This window comes from Mugil cephalus, chromosome 15 (assembly GCF_022458985.1).
Source record: "Mugil cephalus isolate CIBA_MC_2020 chromosome 15, CIBA_Mcephalus_1.1, whole genome shotgun sequence".
NCBI classification, from domain to species: Eukaryota; Metazoa; Chordata; class Actinopteri; order Mugiliformes; family Mugilidae; genus Mugil; species Mugil cephalus.
In genome coordinates this window covers 13,310,257-13,328,050 of record NC_061784.1, presented here as the reverse complement: position 1 = coordinate 13,328,050, position 17,794 = coordinate 13,310,257, and the positions used below count along the sequence as shown (strand labels likewise).

At 43.5% G+C, this 17,794-nt stretch overlaps 1 protein-coding gene across 4 annotated transcripts in view; it reads right to left on the bottom strand.

Annotated features, from left to right (window-relative positions):
• LOC125021172 (stAR-related lipid transfer protein 13-like) overlaps positions 1–17,794 on the bottom strand; it is a 48,434-nt gene that overhangs the window by 27,661 nt on the left and 2,979 nt on the right. For 3 of the 4 annotated variants that reach the window (XM_047607112.1, XM_047607114.1, XM_047607113.1), the window contains 3 exons: positions 15,478–15,606; positions 11,582–11,764; positions 8,020–8,050 (listed from right to left, as the gene is read on the bottom strand). In XM_047607112.1, coding sequence (XP_047463068.1) covers positions 8,020–8,050; positions 11,582–11,764; positions 15,478–15,606 — 343 coding nt within the window. Of the gene's footprint in view, positions 1–8,019; positions 8,051–11,581; positions 11,765–12,093; positions 12,164–15,477; positions 15,607–17,794 lie in introns of those variants that run through there. The other variant, XM_047607116.1, reaches the window with a different exon arrangement.

Here is a 17,794-nt window from a genome sequence, read left to right as displayed (position 1 = left end):
CCCTCTTCCTCCTCTTCCAGCTCATTGTTTTTTTTCTCTCTCTCTCCTCCATCCCTGTCACGCTCTCCCTGGATTCTACCTTCTATTTTCAGCAACACTCAGCCATTCAGGCCACACAGCTCAGCTCAGCTCACTGGACTGTGCTGCTTGAGACACACACACACACATCTCCATGCACTTTTCTAATGCATCATTTAAACAACTCCACAATCAAAACAAGAGACTCTTCCTCATACAGTAAAAACCTGACAAATAATCTATCAGCAGCGTGTCACCTGCAGCGATGCCACCAGTCCGCTCAAAGGTGAAAACCGCCAGATTAAACTAAAGAATCGAACAGATGGCACCGTGCAACCTTGACCTAAATTCCTCAGTCGTGCTACGTGTTTTTAGTTATCCATGGCAGCGCACGCACGGGCACACGCTCATTCAATCATCTCCGTATGAACCTTCGTAGTAATCCCATATAAAACATCTGTCTGCGCGCTCAGGTCTATCGGTCTATCAGTTGAAACGTGAAATGTAAGCTGCGCACTTGCACTGCAGCGGCAACTTCCTTGAAAAAAAAAACTATTCCATAGAGGTAAGTAAAAGTTTAAAGGACAAAGGAAAACTTGAAATTCAACCGTCACACCTGCAGAAAGCGTAAACTTTGCAGATCCGTCACTGGAAATAAAAATAACAAAATAAACAGATGCTATGTTTAGTATTCGGTGGTGATATCGGGAACTTGACCCTCGGCTCTGACACGTCAGAGCGAAACTGTGATCTTAAGTCCCTCCCTGAGAAAGCAGAGGCAAAGAAGACTCTGCAGGAAGTGAGCGGGGACAGACATGGACAGACGGTGGTGTAACGCTAGATCAGACCAGAGATGAGTCAAATTAAGTGGAACCAAGACGTTACATCAGCTCTGCTCAAAAGCCTGAAGTCTGAGTGGAAATGATTCAGATCTTCTTGTTTGACATTTGCGTTTGAACCAGTCTTCGACGTATCTTGCAGCAGATTGATTGATGAATAGAGGAATCGTACGCTTGCACCGTGCGTCATCGTGAGACGTTATAAACTTCGGCTGCGTAGCAGAGATCCAGCAATATAAGCCATCTGTTCGAGTTGGCTTAAATCAACAGCATCAGCGTGTCTCCGTCAATATTTCTACATCAGTGGTTGAAGAATGCTACCGTGGTCAGTTCCTTCAGAAAAGAAAGAAAAAAACGGGCCAGTGGAGAAAGTGGGTCAGGAGCTAATTCTGAGTGCCTATCCACATACTCTCCAGTAACAACAACAAAAACTTCCCTTGTCCAGCCTGTGAAGATAAGTCTGCTGACATCGTCGACCTCCTGTTCAGCAGAGTGGATCGCATGCAGACGGAGATGGCTACGACCTGAGGCCAGGAAGACAAAGCAAAGGCCTCGACCTCCAGACCAAAGAGGAGAGATGATATAGTTGGGAAACAGAGGAAACCGTGGCCGGGGTATGGGAAGCAGACGCCGCCTGAGGTGTAAAGTATGAAACTGGATGGGGAGGGGTAGACGGCAAGGGGGGGTTTTGAAAGCTGAGTGCAGAGGACTACGGGGTGCAGACTGTGGTATGGACCTGGGGCAGGACCGGGAGGGGAAACAATAGCTAATGGACACGGAGGAAACTCTGCGGGTCATGGGAGTGCAGATCACATGCTGATAGGAGTGCCTTGTTGCTGAGTGTCTCACTTTAAAGGCACTTAGGAGCTGCACACATATAGTGAGGTTTTTACCTGTTAAAATAAGCACTGGACTCGGAAAATCCTCAAGGGCCAACTTCCTTCCTCGAGCCCTTTCTCTGTGTTAGGATAGGGTTGCAGGACCACACACAAACACACAAATGTGCACAGAAAGAACACATGGCAAAACATACACAGACCAACACACAAGTAGGGTCTAATATTTAAACTAGCGGCGCTAACAATGTGATGTCATTTCTGCCACAGTTAAACCATCGCCGTAATGCTCCCGTATAGTGGACAGTGTGTATAGTTACAGAGAAACATTAAGACCGAAGTATAATTTTGTGGCAAACAGGAACTCCAAACTCCATTTAGGCTTTGAGATGAATCAGTTCAGGATTACCTTGTATGTGCAGTATGTGGTCATCATCTTTGCCAGACTGGCAATGCGTCTCGACAACTGTGAGGAGTAAACCTCACTGTGGTAAGTAATATTTTTATACTTCCAGTGAATCAGCTTACATTGTGTATTTGAAAGAGGGCGGCAGGCCTGCAGAGAGTGATCGTCCAACTCCAATGTTTTTGAGAGTTAAGGGAGATTTATGTTTGTGCGTCAGATCTATGCTGTATCTCCATACCTTATGCCTAAGCCTGATGTGTGCCTCCCTAAAAACCTAACTACCCGTCCAGACCACAACATCTGGCACAGTCTCTGACAGGAGAGACAATGTTCTCTCCTTCTGACTCCTGCAAACCATCTGCTCAGACATCTTCTCTGTTTTCCGCCTAGCAGAGATTTCAGTAAAATACATTAACTTTAAGTCCAACATGAGCCACTCAGTCAACTCCACTTGCAATAGTCTGGAGCACAAAGAGAACAGCAGACTGATGTCCAACTAGTGTTTTAGTGACATAATTTGCAAAACAATGCCAACACACCAGGCACAGGTGTGAAATCTTACACCAGTGTAGCTCAATAATGCGTAGGCTCTGCATAGACACATGGTGGGAGTCACTGCTGCCCAGGGTCACGCTCCCCTGAGTGGCAAAAACATGGTGAAACGTAGCAGTAAATACAGTGAGACCGGAAAATTTTGAATTATCAGATCAAATTAAGGACAATTGGACTCAACAATGATCCATACAAATTAGTATGGATTTGGAAAAGTGGATTAGCCTCAGTTTCAGTTAGTTTCAGTTAGTTTAAGTTAGTTTTAGTTTAAATTTCAGTTGTGATAAATGTACCTAAATAAATGATGCTAATGCTAGGAGCTTTACTGAGAAGTAACTTTAGCTATACTATACTATAATACTGTAGCCTCCGACCAGACGTTAAACGGATGACGAGGAGCGATTGCAAATATTCCATTTATTTATAGTTGGCACTGAAATTGTTACTGTTGGCTGTAACTATGTCGAGGTATGACTTCATCAAAAAAAAATACAGCATAGATTAATATAATGTGACACATAATGTGAACCACAACACCAGATTTCAGTGCCTGGATTCTAGTTGTTTCTTCATAATGTTGCAATCCATTTACTTCTCTGTTTTTTTGTCAAAGATAAGTTTTTACAGATAACTCCGACTGCTTTTCAAATCCGTTCGTACAGTTTTTTAATTAATTTTACAATTTAGATGCTATTAAAGTCTAAGAACTAATGCTGCTAATCTCCACGCTCAACTATCACTTTTTGCCACTCAGTGGCTGTAACCACGGAAAGTTCGCTGGCTGTGACATCATGTGCATACCCTGTATAGCATAGTCGCACTATAATACGTGATATAAAATGGTTTAGGTATTCTCAGCAAATACCTTAATCACTGTTGACTGTTCGATCTTTGAAGTAACTATCTTCTGCAACAGGCGTGATAGCAGACTCCAACAAGCTTGCTTCTCTGAAGCCATTTCGTTACCATCAGGGACAATCTGTTGATTGACATTCAGTAACAAGCTACATGTAAGTAGCTCAACAAGTCTTCTTATGAAGACCCCCTACAACTCACAAATTGCTTGTATTTACTCTGATCAAACTGTGTCCTGATGTAATGAATTTGGGGTAAATCAGCACCAACCAAGCAGCTCCGCAAAAGAACAACTTGGAAAAAGTGGACTTAAAGGTAAGAATTAAGTTAACGTTATCAATATGGTTGGTTAATTAGTACATTTGTTCAAGTTTTATATTATTGTAGCAATGAGTACAAGTAAAGTAACTGGAGACTCTTGATGCAATTTGGAATTAACAGCAATTAATAGCAAGTGGCTTCAAAAAGTGTTTTATTTGAAACTAATGTTATCAAGTTGTTTTAAAATACTTGATTCAAATTTGCAAATGACTAATTTATTATTAATTTAAAATAAGCAGAGATGTAAGAGGATTTTTTTCCTCTACGTAACGTTAGCTTAAGGAGCTAACACTGGTTAGCCGTTACCAAACACCAATAGCAAGGGGTTTTAGCTGTAAGTCAGCCATGCACTGATAAAAAAAAGTAAGGCAAGTTTTTGCATCATTTTATACAGTAGATCAAACAAGAGTTGTCTTAGTTGGTACAACATTAATTCACAAAAGTTAGCTGAAAAGTTAGTTAGTTGAAAAACGTACTTTTGCCAGTAACGTCAACTTGTAAAAGTAAGTTGACAACATCTGCAAAAGTAAATCCACTTTACTTACAGAATTAATGTTGTACCAACACAGACCACTCTCGTTTGACGTATGAGATAAAATGATGCAAAAAGTTGCTTTACTTATTTAAGTAGAGGAAGCACTGTATTTTTATCAGTGCAAACTCTTCTCAATGGACAGGTTCTAGACCAACTTTCCACCACAGAGAATATATAGGTAGGCAGGAAAGTTGTTCTGGCTGACAGGCCAAGCAAATGTAGCATTCAGTATTTCGCAGCTAAAAAGCCGGATTCATCCCTCAGGACTCAGTTGCATCATGTGACCAAAAATATGCACATAAAATACACTACCAGTCAAAAGTTTGGACACAACTTCTCGTTTAATTCAATGAGAAAGTGTGTCCAAACGTTTGGACACGCTGCTGTATAAATTGGCATCTGTGTTCACTATATATCACAATATCTAACATATATGGCGACACAAATGGAACTTAACTAGCCAAATTAACCTAAATTGACCAAAACTATACACTCTGGAAATATTACTGATAATACCTATTGCATAGGATGTAGGACTCCTTTAAACAAACAACTATAAATGACACTTGGACTCTCAGCCATGAAAGTTGATGAATAAAACTGAACCTCTCTGTCATTTAGAGTTTACATTCAGTACAGACAGTTAATGCATTTGTTTATTTTTTCCACGACTGCATTTGAAAAGTTGCGTTGCACGCCATTGGAAGCATGTTCGGGAAGTCTGGTGCTGGATTTACAGTTTAAACTGTCAGAAGAGACAGCAGAGGGCAGAAAGACAGAGGAAAAATGAAAAGGGAGGAAGCAGGAAGAGAGACCGGGACCAGAGCCAAATCCACTTCCAGACTTGTTAAAGCACTGCTGCAATATTTACCACACACACACACACACACACACACACACACACACACACACACACACACACACACACACGGGCTCACTTACTAAGCACCAGTTAATAAGGGACCTCCAAGCAATTTTTAGTGTTTTCACTCAGGTGGGTCTGCACATCACAGCTACTAACGCACACATGCACACGCACACATGTGAACGCCCCTACAAGCCACCGTCATTAAGCTATAAAGCTTTACTGCGAGTTAATTGCTGAGCCAACTGCTTTTCTGTGTGGGGTATTTCATGCGTAACACACAGTAACAGCAGCGCTGGCATGTTTTCCCGGTCAAGTCAAAGGAGAGAGTTTGTGATTTTAATTCTTGGGTTATAAGTCAGCACGGATGCCCCAAGGAAAGTGTGCGTCATGTAGCCTGCTAGAGGTGCAGATGAGCTGAATCTGCCCCACCACCCCGTCAGACACTAAAAACACACCACAGACATGCAAGAGACACGCTAAAAGGATTCGCAGGCCATAGGTTGAGATTACTCCCAGCCTGTCTGAGCTCTCTGCAATAACATGAAAATTGTGATGGATTATATGTTTTCTTTTAATCCCAGACTGCAGTGGAAAAGTGAAGAATGCGTGTCAGCGGGTGTTTTTATTCTGACAGCGGTCATCTGTAGCTTATCAGCGGCTCTAAAAAAGCAGCACCATAAAATATTTTTACCAGAGCAGCAGCAGCAGTAGTAGTAGTAGTAGTAGCGTCCGTCTGAAAATACACAAAGCTGGAAAAAAAGACACATCGGCGTGCTGCACTCCATGACTCAGAGATGAAAGATGGCAAAGTTTCAAGCAGGAATGGTAATATTAACAGTGCATATGCTGGATATATTAATTTGTGTAATTATTTAGTGAGAGTTCTGTTGTGTTCGCACACTGCTGGCGAAAAAGCCGACAAGTCGTTCTCATTGGAAGCCAATACGACGCTACAGACACCCAAACATGCGAGCGGCTTCTACTGAGGCAACACTGGCTCCGTTACCGAGCAAGAACTATAGAATAATAGTAGATGTGCGCAAAATTCATGCAAAAGTCTGATAAAATCAACACATTTGAGCCTTAAGTCAAATATTTCCATGACATCGGAATGAACCCACAAGCATCTTGTCAATTTAATTGCATTTGAAACTATTACTCACAAAACTGACCCCGAGATCATGTCATCTCCATCGCATGTTTCGTCTTCTCCGGTGCATTTGTTTCCTAATCCTAATTTTTGTAATGTCAAAATACAAATATTTGAAAAATAAGATGAATAAGGGGCTGAATAATTAGCTTTGCGCAAGACGCCACATGCAGACTAAAGAATTGAAGAATCAGCTAAGAAATGAATTCAGGGAAAGTGTTTCAACATTTACGCAGAAACACTCCTCTGTCAATGTCATTTTCCTTGTCACAATAAATCTTCGAAGAAACAATTTCCCTCAGTGGTTTGGGGCCGGATTCATTTTGGACCATATTCCGTCATGCCACGGATTCCCTCTAAGAAACACAGCCGCAGAAATTCAATACAAATGTGGCGGTAAACAGACACATCAAAGATGCACGCGGAGGGTAATTACAGTAATCTACAATCCGATAAGGAGACACCCAGCAGAGAACACGGCACGACCACCAGAGGTTCGGTTCAAAACTCCTGGGAGGAATTCCCCGTTTATCTGGCAGAGAGCAGAGTGAATGTCAGCTATGTGAGCGGAGATATGACCGTATCATATCCTGCCGCTGAGGCTGCGCGGACCACACAGGCGGGCAAACACTGATTGATTAGAAAGGATTTTTGTCAAACGGCCAAAGTGTTTCCTGATATCAGAGGAAAAAATAAACACCCTCGAGCGGGGGAAACCAACCCGGAGCATGAAAGCCCAAACAATGAATCTAATCTGCGCTCCTCCCTCATCGCCGCCGTGTTTGTATGTAAAGTTTCTCGCTCTCACAAATACACAAACACGCTCTCACCCTCGTCGCTCGACCCCCGGACGGCATCGCTGCCTGACCCCGCACCCCCCCCCTCCTCCCGCAGCCTCTGGGACCTCATTACCCACAGTACACCTCTCCTCCGTGGACTATCGCTGACAGTAATGCGAGACCCCGACTGGAGGTAGCGCCGCATCGGAGACGCCCCAGCGGTTACTACGCACACACACAGACAAAACACATGAAAATAAACAAATCTCACGGCGCGGCGAACGCGACCCTGTCACCAAGACATCTCCCTGTTGCCGCACTTGGCTATAATCGCCGTGACGCCTGTGCGTGTCAATCAAAAGAGACACTCTGAGGATAAGAGATACGGACGGGGTCAGAGCTGGACTCATTAATCATCTCCACAGACTCTTGTGTCACAATTTCTGGGAATGTGAGTGAAACAGAGAAAAAAAAAACAAAAGGATAGGATAAATTATAGCTGCATATATTTTTAGGTAAAAAACAAACAAACATGTTTATGTTCTCGAGGATGCAAATCTGTCTGCTATAAATTCCACCAAACCGTAACTTCATAGCTAATGTGGCCTGTGTGTGTTTTTGCACCTAAATACTGTACACATGTGTGTCTGTGTGTTATAACAGAAACAGTACATCACTGCATTTTTTTCCCTGAGGTTTGACATTCTGTCCGGGAATCTGGCGGGAGACATTCCCAGAAGTCTAGTTTCTTCATCCCTGAGTGGGAACGCAAAACAATCACACACACGCACACACACGCACACACACACACACACACACACACACACACACACACACTCTCACTTTAAAGGTCACCGTACCTGCTGATCCGCTTGTCATCTTCGAAGCAGCCTGGAACGACAAAAGAGAGGAGAAAGAAACACAAGATGAGATAAAAATATATATATATATATACATATATATATATATACATACAAGTACTTAGTGGAATAACTTTCTAGCGGTGGGGAACGTAAACTATAACCTGATCCGCACCCTCCACACTCGTACGGCAACAGTAGCCACGCTGGGAAAATGACCCAAATTCAAAATGCGGTTCGATCCCAAGAGAAACAGATTTCCTGAGTGTTTATGTCACACGATCGTTTGAAAACCCACCCAGCTCTAACGGCTTATTTGTTAATATTAACCAGAGACTGACGATTCATTTGATGTGTGCTTTTCCAAAAAGCTCCTCGACCCACAATAAATGGCGCGATTAAGACAGAAGGACGCTGGCAAGGACACTGCAGACGTGCGTCTATCTATGTGCGTTTCATCTATGTCAAGAGTTGTTTGAAAAAAGATACATAAACTAGTACAAAATTGCATGGGCATGAGAATAAAGAGCGTGGACGCTAGATTCATTTCAAAACCGGCGTGTGAAACATCACCCCAGGACAGACACTGCATCGTGAATGCTGCCACTGTCGCAGGAAAACCCCGCGGGAGAAGCTGTGGTACATCAAAAGGTGCACCTGCAGTTTTGAAATTCTGATTTATATCTCTACGGTTTCCTGAAGTCAAACCGTCACCTGACCTGTCAGTCCGAGTTTTAATAAGAGAGGGGCGATGCGATTTTATGTCTAAAACTTGCCTTTTAAAGGATGTTTCACATTTTTCCTTTTGCCTGTGTGAACACTGAATCAGGTCTGTGCTTTCAGTGGAAATGATTGAGGCTAAATGAGCTTCCCCCACCAACAAGTTCCTCATTCATCTCTCCCTCAAATGCCAGCGAAAACCTGAAAGTGTACACAAGTACAAAGCTACCTCCCAACTCTCTTTTTTTTCTTTTTTTTTTAACGTTTGGCAACAGTGAACAATAAAAAGATTGTGCCTGTCTTCGCTTTCAATTCCGTTTAAAGAAAAAGAAACCCCCAACCATCCATCCATCCTTTTCAAGAAATAAAGGCTTTTACAAATAACTGTGATGCAAAAAAAAAAGTGCTCCCTGACAAGAATGCTGTGTGTCTCCGTGTGTCAGAGTAAGAGAGAGAGAGGGAGAGAGGGTCGGTCAGTTTGGACAGCTGTACTTTATCAGTCACGGTCAGGGGAAAATAAACCCGCTCCTCGGCATCGGCCTGATCCCACGGCCCCCGCTGCTCCGTCTACCTGCCTACACGTACATGTAAACATTCACACACACACACAGGAACATGCACGACTCATCATTCTGACAGTCAAGGATCGTGACCCACGGAGACAACGCAACGGGCTCCACACCTACCTCGATTCTGTGGCCTGCAGATCAAAACCGAGAGCACCTCTTTGTTTTGAGGAGGAAAAACACGGACAGCGAAGTACATGCAGCACGCTGTCGCTTCTTGTTTAACGGCGTTAAATCGATAACGTTTCAGTGTACACGAGCTTACTGAGTATATGGTATAATATTATATTGGTATAATGTCAATTTCCATTTAAACTTAACACAAACTTTTGAAGCCGAAATTTAGTCTCGGCCTCTTGTCTCTTCGTGCTTTGACGTAGTCATGCGTGTCATCTGGATACAGTGGATGGTTGTTGTAGAACTGGTCTGGCTACGTCAAACTAGCAAAAAATAAATCAGATTTTTCAGTCAATCCTGTTTGTTTGCTGACTTGCTTTTCAAATGTATCAAATATGGGTTTCTTCAAACAATGATTTCCAAATTAAACATGGACTTTCATGTAGGGCTGGGCGGTATGACCATAAATGCATATCACGGTATTTTTCAAAATTCTGACGGTATCATGGTGTATTACGGTATTTTTTTTTCATGCATAATCACGCGTTCACAACGTTGATAGAGGAATTAATGCAGTAGATTGACTAAGGATGAACTATTCGACTGTAATGATGTAAATATTGTAGAATAATATCTGTTATAATAATGCCACACTAGTAGAAAAACGGGTTTGAAGGCCCTGTGTTAGCGTTACCCACTGATGTGGAAATCAGGGGACATTTAAAGCTCAGAGATTAAAAAAAAAAAAGAAAAAGAAAGAATTAAACGTTATCAAGATGAAATGAAAAACCAGGGACAATATTTATTCATATTTAAACATATTTAAACTGCTATGTCTGAAATGTCAATAGCAGTGCGACCGGCTACCGTAATAACTGTAGTCTGCGCGCAACATTTTTTTCTCATTCATAAAAAGCTAGAATTTGGGACATTTACGGGGACAAGTCATCCAAAAGGGGGACTGTTCCCGGAAATCAGGGACGTCTGGTCACCCTAAAAAAACAACAACATGGCACCTTTTTTTCTGGCACAAGTTCTCCCACTTGATTTTTCAACCTTTCCACCTTCACCACGCCTCGCAGTGACACAGTCACATCATGCATATTCTGAAGCGCAACACTGAAAATGGTCCGGTCTGAAACAGCACAACTTTTACACAAATCCTGTGTAATCAAATACACCAGTATGCCAGTATATTAAAAATTTTAAATTTTAAAACAGAAAAGACACCAATATTCGGTATGAACCGGTACTAAATTTCTATATGCCGCCCCGCCCTACTTTCAGGTTTAAATGTTACGCTGGCGCTGACAAGAACAGACTCAGAACAGTTAACAGTTCTTAACTTTGATCTCTTCTTTCGATTCAGAAATCAGTTTTCTCTCTTGTGTGTCTGACACTAGTTTGTGTTGTTGCCGCAGTGCTGACTGAGAAAAAGATGACCTTGCATATCGGACGGAGAAGAGCTGCCTCATCCTTTTACTTTCGCCGTAGTTACACAACAGTGGGGGACATGCAGACTGGACAGAGGCCCGGACGGAAGGGAGGACGCCGACGCCGACAGAAGAACAGAAGGGAGTAAATCTTAACCATTCAAAACACAAAACTAGCAAAAGCCGTCTTTCCTGTAAAGGGTTGGATTTATGAGTTGAAGTTGCCCGTATAAGATATTTGTGCAGTTTATTTCATCCCGCTGCAAAACAGCTCTCATCAAAACCTCATCATTCAACATCACAGCCTCAAGACGCATTCTAAATCAAGCCTGGCATCAAAAACCTTTGCTCAGATGATTAACTGATCAGCTCATATCAAGCTGGCATGTCTCATGTCAGCTGCAAAGTGTTTCACGTCGTTTAGAAAATCAGATTGAGTTAAGTGCAGAGAAGACTGCAGGTTTGAGCTGATCAAACTGAAATAAATTCCAGGCTTCACAGCGGATTGCGAGTGCTAACCTGATGTAATAATAACAATAATCAGGAGGCCTCGGTGGCGGGGATCTAGTGGGAGTGCGCAGATGTCTTCCCTGTGTCTTTCCAAACAGCGCCCGTAAATAGGAACCGAACGCTCACAGAGTTACGCCACAAAGCTGCTCGTACAGCTGAACTGGTTGCTGCCGTTAAGACACACACACGGACGAAAAAAAAAACAGCGTGGCTCACCCTGGCCCTTCGAGCCTGGAGGTGCGTAGGGGACGAGAGGGACGAGCGAGTCAGCGGTCTGCTGCGGGTCAAAGGTCGCGAGCGGCGCCTGGTCGGGGGTTCAGGTTTGTCTGGGAGTCTGCAGGTTCCCTGGTCCTGACCGGCTCGGGTTGTCGTCTTGATCGCGGGCGGAGCACAGGCACCCTGGGAGGAGAGAGAAGAAGTTCAATCCAAAAGAAAAGAAGTTCAGCTCCGCAAGACAATCCATAACTTTAAAGTTACTTTTCAGCTTCTCTTAAACTACGCCACATCTCTTCCTCATGTTGTTGACCTCACCAAGACACAATACAGTGTATTATTGTCTTCCACATGATTTATTTCCACAGTACGCCCCCTTTTAACATGTAAGAACATCACTCTTTCTATTTTTCATAATTATGCTAACTGCTAAACTGACCTACGATTTCTTAAGTTGTTTCAGAATGAATGCTTTCCTGAGGCTAAATTCTATTTTCTCTGCACCTGTCTCTTACCCCAGTCCCTGTCTTCATGTCACCTGTCTCTTCATCAGCTGTCTGTGTGTAGTGACTAGTTCAGTTCTCTCCTTCTGAAAAAAATCCCCACCACCTCGTCCTATCCAGACCATCCTCGCCACCTCCCCCCTCACCCCCTCCGCGCCCCCCTAGCGTATCTCCGCTCAGTGACAACACTGGAAAGTCCATCCCAGCCCGACCCCATGGCTCAACTCCTGAGCTAATAACGTCGTTGTGTGGGCACAACAGCACAGCACAGCGAAAGAGAAGGAGGAATGGCACTAATGTCTGTAAACAGCACGCTTCTTTTCCACCAAGAATCCAGTCCTCCGGAGCGCGCACAGAGAGACGCATTTTCTGCTCACTACGACACGCACAATGCCCGTGTCTGTGTGGAGAATTCCCTTTCTGACCCCATAGAGCATTTCCATCATACAAACCGTACATGAGGTCACGGTTACATAATGACACCGAGGACACTGTGTCCCCAAAAACAAAGTATATTCAAAGTCAAAGTCAGTACATTTCTCATTTGAATCTCATTTTTCTTTTCCTGCACTGCCTGATGAAGGTCAGGCAAATAAATATATAAGTAAATATATATTTTTTTGCAAAGTGAAGAAGAATGCAGATGATTTTTTGATCCGGCGTACGTAGCTATCTCATGAAACTTGCAGCACAGCTACTTAGCATATGCAGCCAAGGAATAAAAACGTGAACAGTGTGCCGCAGTATAATGTTTCAGTTCTGACCGCGATTTAAATGGGTCACCAAACTCAACGCAAGTGATCTTGAAGTTGGCAATCCATCCAACTGTTGCCGCTACATTTCACTGAAAACCAGAAATGTGTAACTCATGGCGGCGTTAGAAAGTGAAAGTGCGGGCATTGTGTGGTTATGTTTCATCCTCTGTTGACTGTGGATGTCACGTTGAGATGTTTCGGGATCGACACGGCTGAGCGACTGATTGACCGACATTGGCACCACCAGCGGATGTTAAATATCAAAAACGAAATTTCTGAGGTGTGTCTGGGAATATAAAAAGCATGAAGATTCTGAGATATGGTACAGCTCTCCCTTGTGCCTCCAAAACAGTTGTGACTCATGGTGGCACATGTCTAAGTAACATTTAAATGAATGCCAGGTCAAAAGGTTTTCTAGAAGACCAGTGCATTGACACAAGATGTTATAATGTTATGCCGGATCGGTATATTGCTGAATTGACCATCCGATAAAAAAATATATCTATTTTTTTATCACTGATCATCTTATATCTATAGTGTCACTATCCTCAGTTGAACCCCTACTGTCTTTCGCGCGACATAAGAGGACACAAAAAAATCTAAAAATGTGAACACGAGTGTGTTTTACTGGCGGTTCCCTGACTTGCAGACAGTTTGGATAACATTTATTTGATTAAACGCAGCCATTTTATAAGAATTCCTCAAGTTCTGGCTGTTAGTTTAAGAGCTATTTGAGGTTACCAGATTTACACTCGCTAAGCGTAATGAGGCAGCTGGAATGTCCTGTGAGAGGAGAGCAGCGGCGAACGGCGCATGAGCTATCCCCAGACTGTGTTCCTCTTCCAAAAAAATGATCATTAATACACCTTTAAAATAACAGCAAGCTGTGATGAGCTCAGCTCTTACTGTCTGTGGTTTCGGGAGGGACGGCGCTTTTTCCAGATGGATGCCATACGAGTCGGAGGCCGCTTGATTTATGAAATGCTTTAATGGCGGAAAAAACAACAGGCTTGGAGAGCTTCCAAACTATTATTCTTAAGTATTCTACCGCATATCTAGCAGGGGGAGACGCGTTCACCTAAGTAGGCCGTCTGTCTGACGTGTGTGGCGCGCTGTGTGATGACTTAATGGGGAATTATGGGAGCGTGTGTGGCCGCGAATAATGTACAGTGTAGATATATGACCTGTAAAATACACAAATAATTCACAATTATAATAATATATAATATACACTCACTGGCTACTTTATTACGTACACCAGTTCAATTGCTTAATACAATTAGCGAATCAGCCGATCACATGGCTGCAATTCAGTGCATTTAGACGTGTAGAGGTGATCAAGGCAACTTGCTGAAGTTCAAACCGAGCATCAGAATGAGGAAGAAAGGGGATTTAAGTGACTTTGAACGTGGTGTGGTTGTTGGTGTCAGACGGGCTGGTCTGAGTATTTCAGAAACTGCTGGGATTTAAACACACAACCATCTCTAAGGTTTACAGAGAATGGTTAAAAAAAAAGAGAAAATATCCAGTGAGCGGCAGCTGTGTGGACAAAAATCCCTTGTTGATGTGAGAGGTCAGAGGAGAATGGGCAGACTGGTTCAAGATGATAGAAAGTCAACAGTAACTCAAATAACCACTGGTTACAACCAAGGAATGTAGAATACCATCTCTGAACGCACAACACGTCCAACCTTGAAGAAGATGGGCTCCTGTCAGCTAAGAACAGGAAACTGAGACTACAGTTCACACAGGCTCACAACAACTGGACAATAGAAGATTGGAAAGATGTTGCCTGGTCTGAAGAGTCTCAGATGTCAGGGTCAGAATTTGACGTAAACAACATGAAAGCATGGATCCATCCTGCCTTGTATCAACGGTTCAGGCTGCTGATGGTGTGATGGTGTGGGGGATATTTTCTTGGCACACTTTGGGCCCCTTAGTACAAACTGAACATGGTTTAAATACCTACCTGAGTATTGTTGTCCATCTCTTTATGACCACAGTGTACCATCTTCTGACGGCTACTTCCAGCAGGATAATGCACCATGTCACAAAGCTCATATCATCTCAAACTGGTTTCTTGAACATGACAATGAGTTCACTGTACTCCAATGGCCTCCACCGTCACCAGATCTCAATCCAATAGAGCACCTGTGATGTCAATATGGACCAAAATCTCTGAGGAATGTTTCCAACACCTTGTTGAAGGCAAAAGGGGGTCGAACCTTTTACTAGCAAGGTGTACCTAATAAAGTGGCCGGTGAATGTGTAATCTTGATTACAATTTCAATCTTTCCTCTAGGATTTTTCTAAGAAGTGGTGGCCTGCCACTCCTAAATGAATGTAAAGGAAACACTGAAGTTGTTAGTTGAAGGTCCTTTTTTAAAACTCCTGTGCAGTCACATGAAGGACATCAGCTTATTCGAAGCTGGGTTTTAAATGATCATTAAAGTGGTTCTAAAAGCTCCTCACACCGTACGAAAGTTCTAGTCAAACTTCCGTCGCTAAGTTACTATTGCACAACTCCATATGAACGTCCAAACTCGGAAAATAACAAGATGAAGTGTCGATCACTCAAATGACTTTTCCTTCTAAAGACAGCACCTCATCATCAGATCACATGTGACTGCGCTCGACTCACCGTGGTGCTCTGCTGCTCCTGGCCGGTCGCACATGAGTGCGAGGACTTAGCACTCGTAGCTTCTTGGATCTCCTCGTTGAGGTGATCCAGCTTTTTCATCAGCAAAGTCATGGAGTCAGACGTGGCAGCCTGTAAAAGAAAACCCAAACCGGTGTAAGTAAGTATGGCTCAAGGGGCAAAATCTTGCACTGAGGCCCTTCGTGTACACGGGTCCAAGGAAAGTGTTCTGGATCTAAGCCCACACACTCCTCCGCCTCATCCAACCACTCCACCCTTCATTGCCTCTAGGCTCCTCGAACATGTGCCTTTTTCAGCCTGTTGAGGGGTACACAGTGTACGCTTCATTACGGAGGAGGTGACACCTTCTCAATGAGATTATTGTTGAGCGTGGATGGCAGACGCCTTTGATAGAAGAGAAATACCAAAGCTAAACATAAAGATGGCTGCTGCTGAGGAATAAGATGTATTTACAGCGGCGATGCCAGCAAATGTTATGCAAATGCAAATGTGCCCATGCCAACACTATGCACATATCTAAGCCCTCGCTTTCCCTCGCTTTCCCTCTCCACCCATTGGTCGAAGCCTCTCACAGAGACACTTGTTCACTGGCCTTCCAGGAAATGAACAAACTGCTTTGTTTCTGAGCCCTGCTGCCAATCCCAGAGTCCCAGAGGCTGATAGCAGCACATAAGACCCCTTTGAGGAGCTGGAAGTCCAAAAACAGCCCCCTCACTCACACACATGCGTGCATACACACAGGCATGCCCTCATCCACCCACCCTCCCACCCACCCACTCACTCACACACACGCACACAAACACACACTTCTGTCCCCTCCCATTCCCAAACCCATCGTGTTGACCAGTTTAAAAAATATCTGCAGTAACGGCCTTGGCAGTAAAGCCATTTCCTGTGTGCTGCAGCCCCCACATCTCCTGATTCCTACACAGAGGAACACAGAAGGCTGCCTATGTGCAGCAGGGTGCTATTTTTACCCTCACTATGGGGGACAGAGCCGGGGCGAGGGGAGAAACGCAGCCAGCGGAGGCCGCCCGGTGGCACGAGTGACTGCAAACATGGAACACACACACAAGCACGCATGCAGAGTGGCAAGTGAATGTGCACATGTGAATACCAATGCACGCCGCAGCACACACACGGACACGTGTGCACACACTTTCAGATCGGAGATTCAGAGTGCTCTCACAGTTCATGAATTTTTTATGTTTCTGTCAAAAGCATTCTCAGAGGAGGGAGCTTTAATGCATCATGGTGTCTGTGTTAAAAGGGCATTTCATTAGTCTCCTCAACGGTCTTGGAAAGGTCTTTTTATTGTGACACGGCCCAGTATGAATAGTTTGAGGAGTGTAGCCACCGAGCAATTTTGGCGCACAAGTGTGCTTGGTTGCACTCAACCGAAACTGAATAATGACAGCGACAGCTCATCTTTTCAGCGGAACCTCGTCAATTTGCAGTTTTCCCTTCAAATTCTGGTTTAATAATTGACTTTTTTTTCCTCTAAAGTGTTGTTTTGTAAGCAAAGCTACTGTCAAGTCCACCCCAAGACTCATCAATGACCGAGTCCAAAGCTCTAATTGCATTGTGGTGCGCCGTCCACTTCCATAATCCCCGCAAACCCCTGCAAACGAGGTGAATTTAACTCTGCAGACGCGGGAGTAGAGGGCATAATCTAACGCTTGTCAGAGCAAAGCATGAATAGCAGGACTGCAAACTAATTCTGATGATCATCTAAATTCGGAAAAGCATGCTGCACATTTCTGCTACCCAGCTAAATATACCACGACTCAGTAATTCATAAAAATAGACAGTGACGGTTTTGTCACAGGGTAAACGTTCAGTATGGAAACAGATCCTAAAATTACATACTCAAGTGAGGAGGGCTTTTGGAGGGTTAGGTGTTAAAGTGGCACCGGGCGGGGCTTCCTGACCCTCATTACCGCACCTTATTCACACAGATCCTTTAAAATATTGTGAATTTGTGTATATACGAACTACCCCTCTTTTAAATTTACAGTTTATAATTTATTTTATTAAATTTTATTTTATATTTCTCAGTCGTACATCTATTATAGTACTTTTTTAGTGCAATACTGTGCGTTGTACTATGTATAACCGTGCATCTTATCTCATCTAAAGACCAGAGATTACACACCTACTACTACAAATCAAACTTGAATATTAAAGTCAAGTTTGCGAGCACCTTTTCCATCTCAAATCATTTCATTTGGCAACACAGACACGGGGAGTGTGCGGCGAAACTGCCCGAGCCCGAGATATTCCAAGAATGTGGAGCCGC